General features: G+C 40.5%; 1 protein-coding gene across 9 annotated transcripts in view; it reads left to right on the forward strand.

The window, feature by feature from the left end:
* The window catches only part of Bili (FERM domain-containing protein 8 Bili), a 208,961-nt gene that overhangs the window by 17,104 nt on the left and 167,929 nt on the right, over positions 1-23,928 (forward strand). For 5 of the 9 annotated variants that reach the window (XM_067147770.2, XM_067147764.2, XM_067147771.2 and 2 more), the window contains exon 2: positions 15,406-15,559. In XM_067147770.2, the coding sequence (XP_067003871.2) occupies positions 15,417-15,559 (143 nt within the window). In that variant the 5' untranslated portion in view covers positions 15,406-15,416. Of the gene's footprint in view, positions 1-1,593; positions 1,704-15,405; positions 15,560-23,928 lie in introns of all 9 variants that reach the window. The other 4 variants (XM_067147768.2, XM_067147765.2, XM_067147769.2 and 1 more) reach the window with 1 other exon arrangement.

The raw sequence follows: 23,928 nt of genomic DNA on the forward strand, positions 1-23,928 counted from the left end.
TTTTTCCTTCACATAAGGCATCAGACTGTTTTCTTGGCATTTTCATCAGTGTTCTAGTAATCTACACACCGAGTGAGTGGCTGTGTGGTTTGGGTTATGTAACTGTCAGCTGGCATTTGGAAGATAGTGGATTTGAACCCCACTGTTGGCAGCCTTAAAGATTTATTTCTGTGGTTTTCCATTTTCACATCAGGAAAGTGCTGGGACTGTATCTTAATAAAGGCCATGGTTGCTTTCTTGCTACTCCCAGGCCATTCCTATCCCAGCATCGCCATAAGATGGTGCAACTAAGCATTTTTTATTTTCCACCTTGTTGATACACTAAATTGCTTAAGGCAACTTATTGGTTAAAAGTGGTACATGTTTTGTATAATATTAATATCTTCAGTTTAGATGAAAAATTCCTATAACGTCAAAGTATCAATGCTTTAGAGGAAGTGTCCTTAAGTGTCCTGACAATATTGTCAGTCATTAGTGCGAGTGCAGCGCTACATCCGGTATTCTGCCGTAGTAAACTGTTGCTCAAGAATCAATCATTGCTCCTGAGGGAGAGCAAAGTGAAATGTGATACGGACCATGAAGCTAATTTTATGTAATAAGATGGTGCGACGTAAATCAAATATTTAAAACAGTAATCGACAAATTGAATACACAATAAATGAGAATCTATATATTTTCATATTTCATATATTCACCTTCTTCATATTTATAAAGCTGTATTAACCATGTCACTAGCACATCCGCTGCACACTGCATCTGCAAGCGAGCACACACGCAGTATTGTTGCTCCGTCCTCCGCTTTCCCTCAGGAGCAATGATTGATTCTTGAGCAACAGTTTACTACTGCAGAATACCGGATGTAGCACTGCAAGTGATAAAAATCATTGTTATCCGTATTGAAGATACTGAATGTAGGATGCTAAAAGGTTTGTTTTGTCACCTATTCAATACATATAAATTTTACAATTTAGGAATTTATTATGAAGGGCGAAACATGTCTCAAGTGGTATCAATAATAAATTCCTAAATTGTAAAATTTATATGTATTGAATAGGTGACAAAACAAACCTTTTAGCATCCTACATGTAGCACTGCACTCGCACTAATGATTGCAATCATAGGAGCAACTGTTCCATTCCCAGCTTTATAAAAGGTCGAAAAGAAAGGAGTCGTGCTCAACATTCTAGAGAATTGTCACATTCATTTGGAGCAACACTTCAACCCCAATTATAATATAAATGAAATATTTGAAAAACTCATTTTTCTTTTTGATGGAGTCATTCCGATATATGAAAAACACAAACTTAGAGTGCATAAAGTCTAATCCACCTGCAAATCCCTAACTACTCACCCTCCGCTCTTCCTCACTTGCCCCTTCCCTGATCCCCTGTTCTTACGCGATAGCCTCTGCTCTCTCTTGGCCAATAGAGTGGCTTTAGCTTTTGTGCCGCTCATACACCAGATGCTGAGCACTTGGGGGGATGAGGCTCATGCAGCCGCATGTTCTTTCATATTCTTCTCCTTCATTCCCTCCCTCCCTCCCCCTTTTCCAATTGTTAAATCTTTTCTAAATCACTCCTGTCTTCTTTTCAGACATTGACTCTACACTGCATCACTGACAGATGGATTCTTTCATTGGACCAGAAACCCACAAATTCAAGTTGTAAATGTCCCCATCAGACTGACAGGCCTAATAACTAAATGTATATCACCTATTCACCAAGGAAAATCTTATTTTATGCTTATTATATGCTTGATTAGCTGACCTCAGGACTAGTCAAAAATCCCGAAGAAAATACAAAGACAATTGTCACAATTTAGCATAATTATAGATAATAAGTTATAATGTGTTTCTTCCACCTTGTTTTTAATTGTATTGTTTCACATTTATGTACAAAATTTTATGAATTATAATTGTAGTCATTCTAACATGAAGACAACAGTTGTCACACAAGCCCCATTAGACTTTGTACTCACTAGCTGATCAACACCAGCTTGGTAAAGACTTAAAAGGCTTTTGAACATGTTTCTTTGACAACAAATTTAAGACATGCCAAGTTTGGTTTTATATTTCATGACTTCTTTTTTGCCTTGATATTGTTTCCATTTTGGTATATATGGCTGCAGATGACGTATGTCAAAGAGTTCAATACTAGTACCATTATTAATAAATGACCTCTATAATGTTGTGAGATGGACAGTAGGCAACGGTATGATGATAAACGGGGATAAAAGTCAGGTTGTGAGTTTCACAAATAGGAAAAGTCCTCTCAGTTTTAATTACTGCATCGATGGTGTTGTATGTCCGTCGCTCCCTTCTCGATCCGCCAGCCAGCTACACGCGTGCCAGTGTGTTATTCTTCGAGCCTCGACGCGCAGCCCTCAGTGCGCGTGCCTGGAACGTCGTGTGTGCTATATAAAGGAGCTCCTAGCCTGTCCAGACGCCCACTGACCCCGGTGTCCAGCTCCAGAATACACCCTACGTCGAGCACGGAGGCTACTCCTCTTGAAAATGTGCTTCGGCCAGGTGGACTGAATTTCTGGCAGTAAGAGGTCTCACCTCGGGTCACCGCTCCTCTTGCCTATTCCGCTGTCCATGCCCAGTCTTACCATTATATGCCACTATCATTCCCTAGCTAATGCAAGCTCCCATTATCGACTTAGTTTCGCTAAGTAGGAACTCTTCAGTCATTGAACTTACGTTAATGAACTCAGACACTTCAACAAGGAAGGACTCTCTGAGATATTTACGTCAGTGCTTCTGATAGTTTTCGACTATCAAGAACTTTTCATGTCACAAGGACTATCTTTCCGAAATAGTAGTGAACGTGAATACTCCAACGTGTATTTAGTGTACAAAGACAGACTCTTTCTCCAAATTCATAGTTCAATTTGCTTCGAGATAACTTTCAGTTTTGTTAGTGTAAATATTGTAATTTTACATGTGAAGCAAATAAAGAAGTTGTGCTTTTTGTAAACCCAACCTTGTTTACAACAGATGGGGTGAATGTTCCTTTTGGGGATCATTGTAAATACCTAGGTATTAATATAAGGAAAGATCTTCATTGGGGTAATCACATAAATAGAATTGTAAATAAAGGGTACAGATCTCTGCACATGGTTATGAGAGTATTTAGGGGTTGTAGTAAGGATGTAAAGGAGAGAGTATATTTGTCTCTGGTGAGACCCCAACTAGAGTATGGTTCCAGTGTATGGGACCCTTACCAGGATTACTTGATTCAGGAACTGGAAAAAATCCAAAGAAACGCAGCTTGATTTGTTCTGGGCGATTTCCGACAAAAGAGTAGCGTTACAAAAATGTTGTAAAGTTTGGGCTGGGAAGACTTGGGAGAAAGGAGACGAACTGCTCGACTAAGTGGTATGTAAAATTCTAAATTCCCATGGTGGAAATGAGATATTTTTCACCAATAGAGCATGTCAAAAATGTAAGATGTACGGCTACCTTACGTCTATGTTTTTGACATTTAAGTGGTATGTTCCGAGCTGTTACTGGAGAGATGGCGTGGGAGGACATCAGTAGACGAATAAGTTTGGATGGTGTCTTTAAAAGTAGGAAAGATCACAATATGAAGATAAAGTTAGAATTCAAGAGGACAAATTGGGGCAAATATTTGTTTATAGGAAGGGGAGTTAGGGATTGGAATAACTTACCAAGGGAGATGCTCAATAAATTTCCAATTTCTTTGCAATCATTTAAGAAAAGGCTAGGAAAACAACAGATAGGGAATCTGCCACCTGGGCGACTGCCCTAAATGCAGATCAGTAGTGATTGATTGATTGATTGATTGATTGATTGATTGATTGAACATACAGGCATCAATTTACTGTATTGAATAGGTGGATCTTCCCTATCTTTGTTTGTGATGAATCTGTACAAATTAACTGGCTTCTGTGGTGGGGTCATGTGAGGCGAATAGAGAAGTGCAGGTTACATAGGAGAATAATTGTGTCAATCATAGAGGGTAAGAGGAATGGGAGGACACCATGACAACAGTGGTTAGGCTCAGTTTCTAATGATTTAAAGATAAGCATTATAGAACGAAACAAGGCCACTGAGCTAGTTACAAATGGAGGATTGTGGCGACATTAAGTAAATTCATAGAAACTTGCAGACTGAACACTGAAAGGCATTACAGTCTATAATGAAGATGTATGTAAAGAACATATACTGTATAATTCACTTATGTAAGAGCATCTTGTTATAATTACCGATGCATGAACAATAGTTCAATTACTAGATTTGTACTATGCTGCCTAACAAAAAAAAATTGAAGCACACAGAAAAGGAGGAGGAAACAAATGAAACTTTATGAGTTGAGAGGGCATGTGATGTTATTTCAGTGATTACAAAACCGAGTCAAATTTACAAAGAACTTGGCAATTGGCAATATGAGCCTGCTTATCAGTATGATGTTGCACCCCCTCTGGCCTGGATGCATGCCCTGATTCGCTTGGGAGAGGTGTCATAAAGCCATTGTATCTTCTTCTGAAACAAGCTGGTCCACAACTGTCGTAACTGGTCCTTGATATCTTAGATACTGGCACTGGGACGGAGTTGACGTCCGAGCTGGTCCCAGACATTTTCTATTGGGGACAGATCTGGGATCTTGATGGCCATGGGAGTACCTAAACATCATGCAGACAGTTCATAGAGACATGTACCGTGTGTGGATGAGCGTTGTCTTGTTGAACAAATGGCACCCCGATACTGTCACATGAGCAGTACCATATGAGGACGTAGGAAGTCTGTGACATACCATAGTGGCATCAGAGTTACCTCAGTCGCTACCAACCGTGACCTCAAGTCATACCCGATGGCTTCCCACAACATGACACCAGGAGTAACACCGCTGTGTCTCTCCGTAACAATGGAAGAATTGGACCTCTCCCAAGGTCACTGCCCCATTCGCAGACAATGGTCATCCGGCGTAGTGCAGAACCGTGATTCATCGTTGAACATAATATGACACCATTCATCAGCATTCCATGCTTTCTGATCACCATACCACTCCAAATGAAGCCATTGCGTCTTGTGGTGTTAACGGCAGCCTACGCATGGGACAGTAATTCCTTAGTCCGGCTGCTGCTAGTCTCTGAGCAGTGGTGCAGGATGGCATAGAATGTTGCTGGGTGTCCATTACTTGTTCTCGGATGGCAGGTGAAGATATGAAGGGGTTATGATTTTTTTGGTGCACAATACGGCAATCCTTTCATGTAGTGGTCAGACGTGGTCGAACGGAACCTCGACAACAAGTATGCCTGCCGTCACATTCCCATGGAGTCGAACGTCGGGTCACTGTCATGTCCGAATGCCCCACAAATCTGGATGTTGCATGATTCGACCTGCCGGCCAAATGGAGACCCACAATGAGGCCCCTCTCAAACTCTTCTCAGATGCTGATAATGCTGTCTCACATAAGTACATGAGCATGCAGCATCACCATGTCCTTCACAATAATCACTCAGCATCTGACACTGTTCACGCCCCTTATATCCTACCAGTCCCGATAACAGCACTAAACACACTGGTGGCAACCATAGGTACAGTCACTGAATGTATGTCTACCCTTAGTCCCATTTTTTGATACAGGGTCGGGAATGATATACTGTAAGATGAATTTATATGGCACGTTTGTATGACCGGATACCCTTCCTGATGCCAACCACAGTTGAGGAGCTGATGAAGATGAAATGAATTAAATTGGATAAGGAGGTGGAAAAGATTGGCTGTAGTCTATGAACAGGAACTATCCTGGCATTTTCCTGGAAATGAAAATGGAAACCACAGAAAACAATTCTCAAGACAGCCGACGGTATGGTTCGAACCCACGCATCACCCGAATGCAGAACTTGGCTTCGTAGCCGTCTTGTGTTAACATGCGTGACCACTTTGCTCAGTAGACGTAAGTGCAAAGTAAAGAGAAGATTTTAAAATGTAGGTGGGAGCACACTATTTTAATTTTTTTAATTTTTTTCTTCTGAAGCAATTTTATTCCTTTGATTGGAACATAGAGAGAAGGGGTCTGTTAGGTTCTGATTTATTCTTTTCATTTTCATCATTTTAATTTGCCCTTGTCCACTTGTGCCAGGTTGGGATGTTAATGGCACTTATCCATCATTGCCACTCCTTCCACCATTCCTCTTCAGTAATTGTATTCTAGTCCAGTCTTCTTTTTCTTATACTGTTCTTGACAGAGTCCCTCCATTTTGCTATGAGCCTCCCTCTTGCCATCTTCTCTTCTATCTTAGTCTCCAACACTTGTTTTGTTATCCTTCCCTCCTCCATCCTCATAACATGTCCAAATCATCTCAATTTATTCTTCTCAGTTTTTCTACCCTGATCTCTTTTCTGACTTCAGCATTTTTTACTCTGTCCCTCCTTGTCTTTCCTACCATACTCCTCAGGAACTTCATCTCACTGGCCTGAATTTTACTCTCATTTCTTGCTGTCTAAATCCAAGTCTCTGATGGATACGTTATTATAGGGGTATAGTACATCTTGTACATTATCTCTGTACATTTCATAGGAACTTCTCTGTTCCACAGTTAATTCATTAAATCTCAGCCATAGACACCCAAGAGAGATCCGGTTTACTCTGTCTGTCATCTAGTGGGCCTAGCGTAAAACGGAACGTCAAAATTGACGAGCAGACAGCCAGATGGCGTCAAATCGAAATGTCTGCACACGGTAGCTGAGGCCATACGATTATTATTATTATTATTACCGAGTTCCTTACATTCTGTTAGAATGTATTTCCCGCTTCTACCCTTCTGCTGATCTCCTTATCCAACATTGCATCTTGCATTATTTCACTTTCCAATTATTTGAAGTATTCAACAACCTCAAGGTTTTGTTCCCTGATACTAACGATTCCTTTTCCTTCTCTTTCTCATCTTGTCATCTCCACTATTTTGCTCTTCTCCACACTGATTTTCATACCATATTTCTCAATATTGTCATTTCAAGCCTCTAGTTGGATTTGCACTTCTGATTCCCCAGATCATTATGTCATCTGCAAACAATAATATTTTCATATCCCCTCCATATCTTGCCTTTGTTTCCTTTAGAAATTCACCCATAACTATTATAAACATAAGTGGAGTATATACACTTCCCTCTCTTAGTCCAGTTTGGTTTCTGAACCAGTTTGTTCTTCCCACTGGAGTCTGAACACAACTGAAATAGTTCTTATTCATTGCTTTCGATAGTTTCCCTGAATGTCTTCCACATCCTTTTCTTTCCAGGGTTTCCCACATCTTTACTCTATTAACACTATTGTAGCCTTCTCTGGATCAAGGAAAACCATCACCAGATAGTTTCCATATTCCCACCAGTAATCTCAAGGTAAATATAGGGTCTATCGTTGACCTACCCTGTCCACATTCATATCTCTCTTCTTCTAAATTTCTTTCCACCTTTCCTCTCATCCTCCTGAGGATGGTTGCCTAGTTGCACTTCCTCTTAAAACAATAATCACTACCACCTTCACTTCATCCTCCTTTCTATTATTCTCTCCAATATTTTGGCTACTTGTGACAACAGTGTAATTGCTTGATAATTGTCACATATCTTCCTGTCACCTCTTAAATACTTGCATTATTACACCTTTACACTCATCAGATACTTGCTTTCTCCTCCATATAAACCTTATCAGCCTATATAACCAATGTAGACCAATGGGTTCTGCTGCTTTTATTATTTCCACACACATTTCATCCATCCCTGCTGCTTTTCCTGTTTTCAATTGTTTAACAGCCATTTATACCTCTGCCAATGCAATATCACTCTCCATTTCTGGATCATTCTCATTTACCACTACACTCTCTTCTGCATCATTTCTCATATTCAGGAGTTTATCAAAATAGTCTTCCCACCTATTCTATATCTCCTCTGGGTCTGTTATTATGTAGCCGGTACTTCAGGGGTTACACAAACACAGTTAAAGGGAGGAAAGCAAACCAAATTACAAGGCATCTAAACACTATACACACCATGACCACATAATGAACTGCGGCGGAAAACAGGAAAAGTAAATATCAGTGCTAGGCTGGGCTCATCAGTTGGTACCTAGCACACCTACCAAGACGCTGGCTAGTGCATACCGGGGAGGCCATTGCGTAGGCTAATTGTAGTCACCGGCAGTGCCAATGCACTATGAGATACTTTGTCTCATTATCAAAAATTGATGCCCGCTTGGCGGTCTCATTATCAAAAATTGATGCCCGCTTGGCGATAACAAACAAAGAACGTGGGATGGTGCTGGGAACCTACCAAAGGCATGGAGATGTCTAGGTTGCGGTTTTCGGAAAAATCAACGTGATCTTGGATTTTCAAAAATATTATTTACCAAACGTATCTTAAGGAATAAATTACGAACAGTTTCACCAATATAAATGGTCCGTTATTGGACATTATAAATTTTCCAGCTAACTCATTCCTGGTTGCCAGCATTTCGCCCTCATGTACTAGGCTGGGCTCATCAGTTGGTACGTAGCACACCTACCAAGACGCTGGCTAGTGCATACCGGGGAGGCCACTGCGTAGGCTAATTGTAGCCACCGGCAGTGCCAATGCACTATGAGATACTTTGTCTCATTATCAAAAATTGATGCCCACTTGGCCATCAGATGATATAGATGTTGAGTAAATTTATAATACCTATGGGAATCAACATCTATATCATCTGATGGCTAAGCGGGCATCAATTTTTGATAATGAGACAAAGTATCTCATAGTGCATTGGCACTGCCGGTGGCTACAATTAGCCTACGCAATGGCCTCCCCGGTATGCACTAGCCAGCGTCTTGGTAGGTGTGCTAGGTACCAACTGATGAGCCCAGCCTAGCACATGAGGGCGAAACGCTGGCAACCAGGAATGAGTTAGCTGGAAAATTTATAATGTCCAATAACGGAACATTTATATTGGTATTATAAATTTACTCATTCGGAACAAATATTTCGGATTCCCTATGGGAATCAACATCTATAAAGGCGCGTCCAGACTTGTAACAGAACATCGTAACGTAACCGCGTCGCGCTCCTGTCTGGACGGTACTGCGTAACCTCGTCGCGCAACCTTAGCCCGCAACATGAACGATACGGAACGAGGTTCGCTGCGTTCCACTGCTTGTCGGTTTTCCCGCGTCACATCAAAGAGCTGCGCGCGCGGAAGTTACAGCAAGCTTGGACGTACACAGGACCTCGGCGCGTAACACACATTCGCATCTGCCTGCTTGATCAGTAAAAATGTTGTGGACCGAGCCAAACACACTGCATTTTATTGAAATGTACAGAGCTAAGGAAATGTTGTGGCTAACTAGCCATCCCAGGCATTTCAACAAAATTTTAAGGAATTACCACTTTTCCCATCCACTCCAATCTCCGGTTCACTCTACATATTCCCAATATCCCCATCATGCTGCACAACATAATGTTCATCAGTTGCCGAACCCATCACATTTTCAAGGTTACACCGTTTCAACACCCACTCCTTCAGCTTCCTTATCCTCACCGAATACTACTACTACACCCAATTCTCCTCACTCCAACTCCAATCTGTCCACTGAGTCAAATACAGTAAGCAATTCCCACGATGTAGATATGGATTTTCAGGACTTGATTAGATTTACAAAGTAGTGTTTCTGTGTTGAATAAGCAATTAAAATAGATAATGTTTGATGTATGAAACATAGAATATCCCAGCAATAAATTCCTTACTTACGTTTATATTTTCGTTTAGTGCTTCAATCAGAGCTTAACACATTCCGGTACGATAACACTAATCGACTGTTTGGATATTTTGAAAAGATACTGCAGACTAGTGTTTGAATCACCGGTTGCTAGAAATCGTACTGTCACTGCCAGTCTCTCTTGCACCGAGATAGCCTCTCTGAATGTGGTATCCTTCTTAGCGACTTTAGGCCCTATCAAATTGATGCGGTGGGATCTCTCGCTGAGTCTGAGGGAAAAGCCAACTCTCGAGGGTAAACGGATTAAGAAAGAAGGAAAGACATGTATTATTATTATTATTATTATTATTATTATTATTCTGGAATTTCCAATATGTTTTCATGTAATAAGATACGTATTTCCGTTTCATTGCTGTCATTTTTATTCAATTAATGTGAGTATAGCTATGCAGTATAACTTAACCTCTACAAATGATGTTATGGCAGTAAATACATTGCAAAAATTATGTTGAAGATAACTACATTAATATTTTGCCCATGTAAATTGTGGTTTATTGCGCGTTTCTCTTTAAGACTGTACCCCGCTGCTAGTCCAACAACTACAACAGCTGTTTGCCTTTCCTCTATGTTAAAACGAAATGCTATCAAACCTTGCCAAATCTTCTCAAATCTTATCAAACCTTCAGCAATGTTGAACAGTCTTTGACAAGATTTGACAAATTTCTTGTGAAATGTTGAACTGACAGGAAAATGTAATGGTGTAACAACACGCATAAGACAGTGGAATTTCCTGCCCCAGAAGTTCAGGCGTTGTTGTAGATTAAATTTATGAATTAAATATAAGTCCGCACATTCCTCCACAACCTCCCCGAATTATTCAGATCACGAAATGAATGAATGCAATAGAAAAACATGGAGGGGAAAAAGGAGAAGTCTGCAGAGAATTACGACTTTCTTTCAAAGATGAAATGTGTAATTCGGCCAGTTCAGTCACTTCACCGTTGTAAAATCTTATATAGGCCTACTGTAATAATATTGTAAAACTAAAGTACAGAAAACCGTCGTCAGGCCTGAAAATCGCTGAGCAAGGTCGGCTACAGTCAATCACTTGTTTTTCACTTGATGAAAAACGTGTTTAATAATTGTTTTACCATGCTTTCACTTACCCATATTACCGGGCGAGTTGGCCGTGCGGTTAGGGGCATGCAGCTGTGAGCTTGCATCCGGAAGATAGTGAGTTCGAACCCCACTCTCGGCAGCCCTGAAGATAGTTTTCCGTGGTTTCCCATTTTCACACCAGACAAATGCTGAGGCTGTACCTTAATTAAGGCCACGGCCGCTTCCTTCCCACTCCTAGGCTTTTCTTATACCATCGTCGCCATAAGACCTATCTGTAAAAAAACCTACCCATATTGAAACATTTAAACCTCCGACTTGATTGCCTAAACAATGATACTATTGCGCGGATCTCGAAAACAAAAATCAACACAAAGCGCTGGAAACGGAAACGACGCCTTGGTCAGGTTTAGCAAGTAAAATGTTTATAATGCCCACTAACTGCCTGAAACTTCATGTCAGCTAGCAAATTTGAACCACCATGTGTAGTTCTACGTGAATATAGCTGAGTTTGCCACCATCGCCTATGTTTCCGTTTGGTTGCATAATGCAAATAAATATAGGCTGCTGCAGCTAGGTCCATCTTTCAAAGCTGCACTGTCTCAACTGGCGGAACGCTGGTAGGTTACGCGTTACGACCTGCGGCGCGGAGTAGAAAAGTTTACCTCGCAACCGCGGTGCGTAACATTGCCCCGTTTAACCTTGGCGCGCGACGTGGTTACGTTACAGAGTTAGGCGCGCATGTCTGTACCCGCCTTAACAGTTTCACCAATGCGGAAAATACCGATACAAAGTTTGTAAAATACAGGCTACATGTTCTTAGAGACACACAAGTTACAAATTCCTTGACTAGAGCTTCCTATAAGTTCAAAGAGTCAAACAAATATGGTACATCAAATTACAAACCAAGTTGGCAATACAATCTTGAAGGTAAGAGGAACCCAATACGCTATTACAATTTCGAGTGAAGTTAAACTAACCTTTCAAAACATCTGAGCAACATAATAGTGGCGTTTAGGGCAATCACCTGTGTGATACACCAACGAAAACTGAAGGGAACTTAAAACTGGACAGAAAACAACAGCGCTTACCCTAAGGCAGCCCATTCTGGTAGCGAAGAGACGCTGATGACATCAAAACTACAGCAGGCCAAGACCAAGACGGCTCAAAGACTTAAGACTGACCACGAAATGCTGCCTAGCCCCTTTTAAAGGGAAATGTAGCCTTGGAGTAGCCAATCAGAACACAGGAGCTTGCTCGGATTGACCAATCACAACTCTTTCTGCGGTCGCGATCTTTAAATCACTTTCTCGAATACATACGAACACGAATCTTCCATTTCCAGAATAGTAAGAACATATTTCTAGAATGCATAACTAACAAAGGCCAACACACCCTGCTCAAAAGTTCGCGTCACAAACTTTCTGGACTGTTCCAGTTAATATAGAAATCTAATCTACTAGTTATAATAATATATGTAGAACAGTATTCTTTACACTGTACAGGTTAGGTAGCCGAATGAAATACGAATAAAATATTCTAGCTCAACACTCCAGATCATACTGTAAGTACTACTTAAAAAGATTTACAAATAAAATCTTCTGCAAACACTTTCCACTTCCAATATATTCTACACACGTCTCATATTACATTTCCACTTTCTTCCTTCACTTATATTATGTAGATTTCTTCATTTCTCTTATTTTTATCAATCTATACAACATCATTTCTCCATCATTTACATCTTTTTCCAACTCGTATGTGAATTTCTCTCAACATTTTTCCTTTTCCTCATTTCCCACTTTTTTACACTTACTTTTAATTTCTTGATACTTAATGTTGTTTAATAACCTCCTTCACCTTTTCATTCCACCAAGGTGTCTCCTTTTCTTTCACTCTCGCCAAAGTTCTGCCACAAATCTTCTCTGCACAGTTTACAGATGTGCTTTTAAATGTGGTCCAATCTTCTTCTACACTCTCTATTTCAATATAGGGATGTGAGGTTTAATATCTCCTGAGTGTCGGGGGCTGAATGGCTGAGACAGTTGAGGCGCTGGCCTTCTGACCCCAACTTGGCAGGTTCAATCCTGGCTCGGTCTGGTGGTACTTGAAAGTGCTCAAATACGCCAGCCTCGTGTCGGTAGATTTACTGGAACGTAAAAGAACTCCTGCGGGACAAAATTCTGGCACCTCGGTGCCTCCGAAAACTGTAAAAGTAGTTAGTGGGACGTAAAGCAAATAATATTATTATTATTTCTCCCAAGTTATTCTTTATGTTCCATACTTTTATTTTCTCCTGTCTTATTTCTTTTACTCTCATAATATTAGATATTTTCAGTTATGCTACTATTACTCTGTGGTCTCCATCAAATGCCTCACCTGGTAGTTTACAATTTCTTTTCTCATCCAAAAAATATTCAATAACTGTTTTTGTTCTTCTTTCACCCCAGCCATATCTAGTGATCTTTTTAGAATTCTTCTTTCTAAACCAAGTGTTACCCACAATCATTCCATTTCTCTCACAAAAATCAATCAGCTTACCTCACTGGCTATTTCTTTCTTCATATCCAAATGGACCAGTCACTTCTTTGCTAATTCTGTCATTTCCAACCTGCACACTGATGTCTCCCATGACTATCCCTACTACACATCGGTGATTACTTTTTCTGAGTGTCTCCAAGAATTCGTCTATATTCTGCTCACTGTTTCCAGTTTGCGGTGCATAAACTTGAATTAAATCTTTCACTCCTCCTTCCATCCTCAGTCGTACTCTGATTATTCTATCACTAATGTAGTCTACTTAGTCCACATTTTCATCCAGGATTTTGTTGACAATCACTCGTACTCCATTCCTTGCCTCACCTCCTCCACTCCAGTATGGGGTATATTGTCTACTCATCCTCTTCACTCCCTTTCCCCTCCACTGAACCTCATTCGGTCCTGTCATTGCAACATTCTCGTTCTCCATAAAATCAGTCAACTCCTCTGATTTTCCCATCAGGGTCACAACATTTATTATTCCACCTTCATAGCATTAACTGCTGGTTGCTCACTTATCACAGTTCTCCCCCAGCACAAGAACTGTGCATCGCTGTTAGCAGGGTACGACGCAACCTTTCCCACGGCTGATAATTACCACCATTCATTTTAGGCTATTGTTTCGATAGGGTGATCACTTCCCAAGGCATTTTAGAGCTACTGCCAGCAATTATTCATGCCGCCCCTTACATGGGTAACAGACGCCCTTGCAGCCACCCCTAACGTGGGAAACAAACTCTGCTGATGAATAGTGTATTCATACCATTCCCCAAGTACTGGGTTGCCTCTTCTGCAGTCTTCACCATTTCAAAGTCCATCTTCTCCGCTGTAGATTTTGTTGAGGTCTTCGCTCGTAACCCTGAGCTGGGACCCTTACCAGATACTACACACCAGATCATTGTGCTCTGAGACACCTCGGCAGGGGCACCACTCCCATGAAGAGGGGTCCCTACATGTTACCTGTTCTGATTTATATACTGTAGTTCCAGATAATTATAAATTTTATCCTGAAATTTCAAAAGATTGGCACTTGTATGCTAGCCTCCTCTATGTTCAGCCACATTTTGGTATGGTAATTTCAGGTATTAAAGTAGTATGTGTTCTCCTCAGCATTATTACAGAGCTATCCTTTGCCACATGTGAACCCCTCCCCACACCAAGGCATATACAGATAGAGGTGGAATTTAAAAATGTTATTAGAGTGGTATTAACTGGCTGACTAGCTGTGCCTTTCCACGTGGATCACTAGATAGAAATGTGTGTTGCTGTATCATGGTGAACGATCATCACAAGTATTATTCATGTGGGTGTGTGATGTTTTGTTTATGACTAACATCCCTTTGCAAAGAGTAAATATGATTCCTTTTACACTTTCAAATAATTCATTTAAAATCTGGTATTCAGTGAATGGTTTGTTACAATAATAAATTGGTTCACTTGATAGTCTGGAAAGGAAAAGTTCACCATAAAGTTATTTACCGCCTACAAATAGAAGTTTTGAATCCTGATTATTAAAGTTATAGACAAATACTATTTTCCAGTTACATGTTCACGACAGGTTTATATCATAAAAATGATGAAATTATTCGCATCACTGTAGGCCTACTTTGTGACTACTCCATGAGATTGTACTGTGCAACCTCACTAAATGTATGGAAACAACCCATCTGTGGTTTCCCCATGTTCACACCAGGAAAATGCTGGGGCTGTACCTTATTTAAGGCCATGGTCGCTTCCTTCCCACTCCTAGCCCTTTCCTATCTCAGCGTTGCAATGAGACCTATGTGTGTCAGTGTGACGTAAAGCTGTTAAACAACTCCATGTGCAATACATTTGAATTCATCTATTATATTATTTTTCTGTTCATGTTATAAAGTACCTTATAGAATACCATTGCAATAAAATTCTCTTGTTGAACTGGGCAGTGACTGTCCTGAGGTCTGCAAAAATGTTGTACATTATGTCAGTAAAATTGACCTTTTTTGTCCAGTTCTTGTTTTATGTCGTTAATTTTACATTAGATTATTGTTTGATTTCTAGGTCATTTGGTTATGTCATCTTCTGGCACTGAGAGAGGTGGTATGGAAGCCCATCAAGTAGACAGTGGTCAAAATTACATTACAGTTATTCCTGTAGAATATGCAAGAAGTCGAGTTTATCCTCAACCATCTGAATATTTAGTAGAACCTTACAAGTAAGTTCAATTCATCAATGTGTTTACATGCCATATCACTTTCACTCAGTATAGCATATATTTGTTTCACAACAAGTAATTTTTAATTTTATTCATAGTTTTTCATTGTGTATTTATTTCATTATATTGGAAAATTGGACTTTGAGAAACTTACTTTGTTTTCTACTTAGCTATAATTTTTTAAACCAACTCATGAGCTGTGATTGGTATACTCTTCTGGTTCAATATCTGGAGAGCCACAATTCTAAGAGGTTCCTTCTATTCCATTATTCAGTTCATATCTATTTAGTACAATGATCCACAAACAATTCATGTTACACCTCCCTTCTAGAACAAAAAACAAAAGAAAAACAGAACCCCACTGTTGACAGCCCTGAAGATGGTTTTCCATGGATTTGCATTTTACACCATGCAAATGCTGGGGCTGTACCTTAATAAAGGTCACAGTTGCTTCCTTTGCACTCCTAGCCCTTTCCCATCCCATCATCGCCATAAGACCTGTCTGCGTAGGTACGACATAAAGCAGATTGTAAAAAAAAAGAAAAAGGAACACAAAATTTCTTATGCTCCTGTATATTTCCCTGCTTTGTGCTACTTGTGCTTTGCACAAAAAACTAACCCTTGAGATCTTCTGTTTGGCCCTATCTATATTATTATTATTAGCATTATTAATAACTAGCTGAAACCCGTCAAGACATTACGGTCAATGGGGTAAATATTTGTTGAAATATTTCCTTATAAACAACAGTCCTTGTACTTCATTTTTTTTTTACAACTTTCTTTTCTTCGCACTGACACAGATAGGTCTTACGGCAACAGTGGGATAGGAAATGGCTAGGTGGGAAGGAAGCGACCATGGCTTTAATTAAGGTACAGCCGAGCATTTGCCTGGTGTGAAAATGAGAAACCATGGAAAACAATCTTTCAGAGCTGCCGACAGTGGGGTTTGAACTCACTATCTCCCGAATGCAAGCCGGTAGCTACATAACCCAAAGCCCACATCTACTTCCTCAGTGCATTCCTTGTACAGTTACCTTTTGGCACTACTGTAACTTAAAATGTTGTTCTCTTCACATTGCAACATTTAACTGGCCGTGGCTGAAAACTGGATGAGGTAAATGGAGACCTACACATCCCTAGAGGTTTATTGATCGTGATACAAACTACCAAGTGAACTGGAAATTGATGCTTCTTGAAAGAAAATGGAAATGTTTTATTGGATGTTGTTAAGTCAGTTCAAAGGATTAGAACTCCCTGTCCAGGTTTTACCTACACTTATTATTCCCAAATCTCAACAATTCTTGTGCATACTTCTTAAGAATTAGGCCATAATCTCATTCCATTTAGGAGCTATTGGAAAACATTCCAATTTCTAAGGAGCTCCATTTTTTAGAATTATGCAGAGAAATGAATGGCAACTTTTGAGAAATAAACTCGTCTCTTGCGGAAGTGAACGTTTTGCTATAAATTTCAATTGCAATATCATGTTCTAAAGGGGAACGATGACCTTAAAAGTTAGGCCCCTTTAAACAACAATCATCAAGATCATCATCATCATCATCATCATCACCATCTACAGAGGGATAGTCGCCGTTACCAGTTTCTTGCAAGAATTCAGCAAATTCCATTTTTATGTGGTGTTGTGCTCATATCTTTATGTAATACGTGTTTTTTAAAGAAGGATCAAAAATGAGACTTGATAATGTGTAGGCTTTTGGGCTTATGCCGTGTCAAGAAAATAAGGTGAAATTCTTTATATTTTGCAGAGAATTGTGCTCTGCGTCATCAGAAAAAATCTCAGCTGTCCACGAGAAAGGTTTCATAAACAATGACTCTTGAAATTTAGACGTTATAATAGAAGTGGAAATGGTACGTTCATTCGCCACCAGATGGCTCCCTAGACATGGCACAACGTAGCGTTCGAAGCGCAAGCTGACCGAACCATCAGAATCAGTCAGAGGTTCCATAACATGTGTACGTAACATAGGACATTGACAGGTGTATGCCATTGATACAAGCCTGGAATGAAACATCTGGCGATGAGGAACGTACGAATTTGGAAAACACCGAGACGAAATAACAATAGTGAAGGGACAGGGAAGGGAACTACTTAAGTAAATACTTATTGGCTGGCAACCAGGTATTACTTAATTGATAGCCAGTGTCCCTGTTGAAATTGTTAGGATTTCTACGTATTTCCACAGATTCCCGTATAAACCTGAACCTGTATTGTCTAGTGTGGGTAACAGCGCGAGCATCTTGGAACATGACATTATGACCCGACGATAGAGAATGCTCAGCTATTGCCGATTTGTCTGGTTGGTTGAGATGAATATTACGTTTATGTTCCTTGATACAGGTACCAATGGACCGGCATGTTTGGCCGATGTATACCTTAACAGCCCAGGTGAAGATGGACATGCTCAAAGTCGCGTTTTAGGTAATGGTTACAGCGATTTGCAGATTCATAGAGCCCTGCATCCCAGAGAAGTTACCAAGCCAAGTTCACAGAAGGAAGAAATGAAGGGAACTGCCTACTTGCCTTACATTCACAACACCACAGATCGAATTGCCTAGGTCCTCCACAAACACAATATGAAAACCGTGTTTGGCACCGCCACTAAAATTGCTCACAGTCTGAGTAAAACCAAGGACAAATTGTCCCCACTTTTACATCCTGGGGTATACAAAATTCCCTGTACTTGCGGTAAGGTATACATTGGCCAAACATGCCGGTCCATTGGTATCCGTATCAAGGAACATAAACGTAATATTTGTCTCAACTGACCAGACAAATCGGCACGCTCTATCGTCGGGTCATGATATCATGTTCCAAGATGCTCGAGCTCTTACCCACACTAGACACTACAGGTGCAGGATTATATGGGAAGCTGTGGAAATACGTAGAAATCCTAACAATTTCAACAGGGACACTGGCTATCAATTAAGTAATGCCTGGTTGCCAGCCATTAAGAATTTACTTAGGTAGTTCCCTTCCCTGTCTCTTCACTATTGTTATTTCGTCTCGGTGTTTTCCAAATTCGTATGTTCCTCATCGCCAGATGTTTCATTCCAGGCTTGTGTCAATGTCATACACCTGTCAATGTCCTATGTTACGTACACATGTTATGGAACCTCTTAGACTGATTGTGATGGTTCGGTCAGCATGCACTTCGAACGCTAACGCTGTGCCACATCTGGGGAGCCATCTGGTGGTGAATGAACGTACCATTTCCACTTCTATTATAACGTCTAAATTTCAAGAGTCATTGTTAAAGAAGCCTTTCTTGTGGATAGTCAAGATTTTCTTCTGATGACGCAGAGTACAGTTCTCTGCAAAACGTAAAGAATTTCACCTTATTTTCTTGACATGGCATAAGCCCAAAAGCCTATACAGTATCATGTCTATAAGAACGGGCTCTGAAAGCATCGGCAACATTAAAAAGCTCTATGGGGAGGCTTCAAAATTCAGCAAATTAAGGAGAAAGAAGTCTATTCTTCTTTCTTCATTGTGCTTTCTACTGAGATGCAGGGACCATAAAATCATTCCCAGCTGTGTGAAGCAGAAGCACAACGTAAATACACCGAAGGCCAGGAGAATATATCAACGTACTAGCAAGGCTCTTTTGACTGAGAGAGTGCATTACACTCGTATTTTACTGGATTCAGTCTCCCGAGAGTTGTTTCGTTTACACCTGCCGTTAAGCAACACACTCTCGCAGGAATTGTGGTTGACTTTTGATCACATTACTGCTATACAGGCTGAACGAAAGATTCAACCAGGTGTCATTCAGACAGAAATCAAAGTTCCTCCGTCTAGCTCAGAAACAGGCGGTCTCTCGCATGAACCCGGATGCTAGTAAAACTGTCGTCAGTCTTTCCAAGAAATCCTTGGACGAGACAAACAACATTTTTAGCTAGGGGTCTAAATTTCACTCTTGCTCCTTCTAAAATTCCCACTGAGTGGTTAACTGCTTCCGTTGAGACAGCCATCCACAACCTACCTGCGGATGAGGCTGAGGAGGTAAGATAGAAATGTGTGAGACTCGTAAGGTCCGCTGTTGTACCTGTGCCCAATTTAATAAGAGGCAAAAGGAGAGCTCTGAAGGAACTTAGAGATGCTTTCTTTTGCTGTTTGCTTTACGTCGCACCGACACAGATATGTCTTATGGCGACGATGGGATAGGAAAGGCCTAGGAAGTGGAAGGAAGCGGCCGTGGCCTTAATTAAGATACAGCCCCGGCATTTGCCTGGTGTGAAAATGAGAAACCACGGAAAACCATCTTCAGGGCTGCCGACATTGGGGCTCGAACCCACTATCTCCTGATTACTGGATACTGGCTGCACTTAACCCCTTCAGTGGCACGCCCGAGAAATTCTCGGGTGGCGCACGCCTGCCCATAACGTCACCGCCCGAGAAATTCTCGTTTAGCTGCAGTGTTCATTTCGCGATCGCCCAATAATTTCTCGGGTGCTCTAATCGCTTTGGAAAATGTTTTCAAGCATTCTCAACAAATGGCGGGAGGATTTCCAGCTGTATTCACGAAGCGTCTGGCCTAAAATATGCCTTATCTTTTCTACTTTACATATACAACCTCTGGCCAGCTGACGAGGTAAACAGACATGGCGAGCGCGAAACGGAAGAGAAGTTTGTCTGAAGACAAAATAAGGAACTACATCAAAGATGAATCTCTAAGTGACATTAGTATTTCTGATAGTAGCTATAATGGTACTATTGATTCTTCAGATGATGACCTCAGTAATTGTAGTGAAAGTGAAGAAGGTATTACGTCAGAAGCTAAGGTGATGGTAGATGTTGAATATACATTCGTTTGGAAAATGTGTAAGCCTGGGGATAGTGCGCGACCTAATATTATTCCATTTACGGCAAATCCTGGTGTGAGGATTATCAGAGGTGAGTGCGATTGACTGTTTTGAACTGATTGTAACAGATGAAATTGTAAATTTGACAGTGCCCGAAAAAATTCGTTGGCCCTATTCTAAAATTGCATTGGAAAACTTGTAAATAAATCTCCGCATGGAAGGGCACAGTTTTGGAAAAAATAAACTCTTACAAAATTTGGCAATTGATTGCGTTAGTGTTGCTGATGGGAATAATACAAAAGCATGAAATAAGAATGTATTGCTCACAGGACAGTATAGGTCCTACTCAAAACACCAGTGTTTTATGATTTTTATGAAACTATATCACAGGCCTACTGTAAAAAAGTGTTAATAGAGTGTAAAGTAAGATTTTATTAACCTTGAATAATATATGAATGTGTTCCCTTAATAATTGTTACTCATTCCTTGCTTCCTAAAAATAAATAATTTCCTCCGAAAAACCTCACTTTTCTGGCACAGGAGGTCTCCCAAAACCCGCCACCGAAGGGGTTAAGCGACTGCAGCTATCGAGCTCGATGAACTTAGAGATGATTCTGAACTGACCATTCTCTCAGCTGATAAGGGTAATGCGACAGTGGTTATGGACACTGACGAGTATAAGAATAATATCTCGGCTATATTGTCAGAGCCTGTTTACAGACTGAGCTCACGTGACCCAACCACTCGTGTGTCCAACGCCACCATGAAGCTCTTAGGGCAATCTTTAATTCCAAAAGAGGAGGCTAAACATCTGTCCCCGGGGGATTGCAGTACCACCTACATTATATGGACTGCCTAAGATCCATAACAACAAAAAAAATATGTTCCCCTCAGACCTATTGTTAGTGCGTAGGCTCTATGTATGCTCTGGCTAAATACCTAAGCAAATTGCTTCAGCCACACATAGGACGTACTGAATCATATGTCAGGGACTCTTGGTATTTTGTCAACAAGCTGTCAACCATAACCCTTCAACCTAATGCACTTTTGTTGAGTTTCGATGTGGAGTCCTTGTTTACTAAAGTGCCGATTGACTCGGTCGTGTCTCTCATTGAACACCTGTTCCCCTGCGGACATTACTAAGCTATTTCACCACTGCATGACTTCCAGCTATTTCTTGTGGGGTGGAAATTTTTATGATCAGACGGACAGAGTGGCTATGGGAAATCCACTTTCGCCCGTAGTGGCTAATTTCTTTATGGAGCTTTTTGAGAAGGCGGCCATTGCTTCGGCTCCCGTCAAACCTATGATTTGGTGGAGGTATGTTGATGATGCATTTGTGGTCTGGGCAGAAGGTCCTGAGAAACTTAATCTATTTCTAAACCACCTAAATAAGCAACATCCTTCAATAAATTTCACTATGGAGATGGAGTCAGACGGATGCCTTCCTTTCTTGGACGTTCTAATAAGTTCAAAACCGGACGGCTTATTAGGACATACGGTCTATCGTAAGCTTACCCACACAAATCGCTATCTTCGTGCAGATTCTGACCACCATCAGCACAGAAACAAGGCATTTTCACGACACTCGCCAAGAGTTGAAATAACAAATAATGTAGTTCAACCTATTCAATACAAATAAGTAAGAAATATAGGGTTACATTTCGATTTAATTATAAGCAGAAGCGGTACCAGTTTCGACCCCAATCTGGGTCATCATCAGCCGAGTAAAATCCAAAAACAATGCATAGGTAAATAAGAAATTAAAGAATGAGTCTTTCACAAAAACTGTTGAAGAGGTAAAATTAGATAATGTGGATTGGCACTGTGCGATTTTATATCGTAAAATCTAGAAGAAGTAGGTCAGTCAGATTGGGGTCGAAACTGGTACCGCTTCCGCTTATAATTAAATATAAATGTAACACTACATTTCTTATTTATTTGTATTGAATAGGTTGAACTACGTTATTTGTTATTTCAATTTAATTGTGATACAGTTCAATACGGAACATCATGAAATTTTTATCTTTAAACTCACCAAGAGGGCGAGACGAATTTGTGAGCCAACAAATATCCATGTGGAGACGGACGCGCTCTAAGTCGCGTTAAAGGGTAATGGTTACAGCGATTTGCAGATTTGGAGAGTCCTGCATCCCAGAGAAACGACCAAGCAAAGCGTACAGAAGGAAGAAATGAAGGGAACGGCCTACTTGCCTTACATTCACAACACAACATATCGAATTGCCAAGGTCCTCCGTAAACACAATATAAAAACCGTGTTTGGCACCGCCACTAAAATTGCTCAGTCCGAGTAAAACCAAGGACGAATTGTCACCACTTTTACATCCTGAGGTATACAAAATTCCCTGTACTTGCATTAAGGTATACATTGGCCAAACATGCCGGTCTATTGGTATCCATATCAAGGAACATAAACGTAATATTCGTCTCAACCAAACAGACAAATCAGCAATAGCTGAGCGTGCTCTATCGTCAGGTCATGATGTCATGTTCCAAGATGCTCGAGCTCTTACCCACACTAGACACTGCAGGTCCAGGATTATACGGGAAGCTGTGGAAATACGTAGAAATCCTAACAATTTCAACAGGGACACTGGCTATCAATTAAGTAATACCTGGTTGCCAGCCATTAAGAATTTACTTAGGTAGTTCCCTTCCCTGTCTCTTCACTATTGTTATTTCGTCTCGGTGTTTTCCAAATTCGTATGTTCCTCATCGCCAGATGTTTCATTCCAGGCTTGTGTCAATGTCATACACCTGTCAATGTCCTATGTTACGTACACATGTTATGGAACCTCTTAGACTGATTGTGATGGTTCGGTCAGCTTGCACTTCGAACGCTACGCTGTGCCACGTCTGGGGAGCCATCTGGTGGTGAATGAACGTACCATTTCCACTTCTATTATAACGTCTAGATTTCAAGAGTCATTGTTTATGAAGCCTTTCTCGTGGACAGCTGAGATTTTTTTCTGATGTCGCAGAGCACAGTTCTCTGCGAAATGTAAAAAATTTCACCTTATTTTCTTGACACGGCATAAGCCCAAAAGCCTATACAGTATCATGTCTATAATTACTGGTTTTGAAAGCATCAGTGGCAACAAAGAGGAGACTATTTAGTACATTTATAACTAAATATTATTTGGTGATAAGCAGGTAGCAGGACTGGCAAAATTGTTATGAAATCTCCCTCTCGCACCAGAAGGAATGGAATGCCATTGCCTATGATAATATTTTGGATGATGATTCACACATTAATGAAAGTCTATTTATCATCGCGGCTTTATTCCATTTTGAGCCGTTCTTATCGAATATCATCATCTGCTTTGGAATTTCATTTTAATCCAAACAGCAAACTCTCATTTAAATTTAGGGATTTTAAAAATCTAATATGTAGTTAAACTACTGGGGAGCAACTTAGTGACTAATCCTGCCACACCTTTTCTTGTCGGTGCGACGTAAAGCAACTAGCAAAAAAAAAAAAAAAAAAAAAAAAAAAACACACACACCTTCTCTATCGTGCCACC

The sequence above is a fragment of the Anabrus simplex genome, chromosome 5 (genome assembly GCF_040414725.1).
Source record: "Anabrus simplex isolate iqAnaSimp1 chromosome 5, ASM4041472v1, whole genome shotgun sequence".
Classification (NCBI taxonomy): Eukaryota; Metazoa; Arthropoda; class Insecta; order Orthoptera; family Tettigoniidae; genus Anabrus; species Anabrus simplex.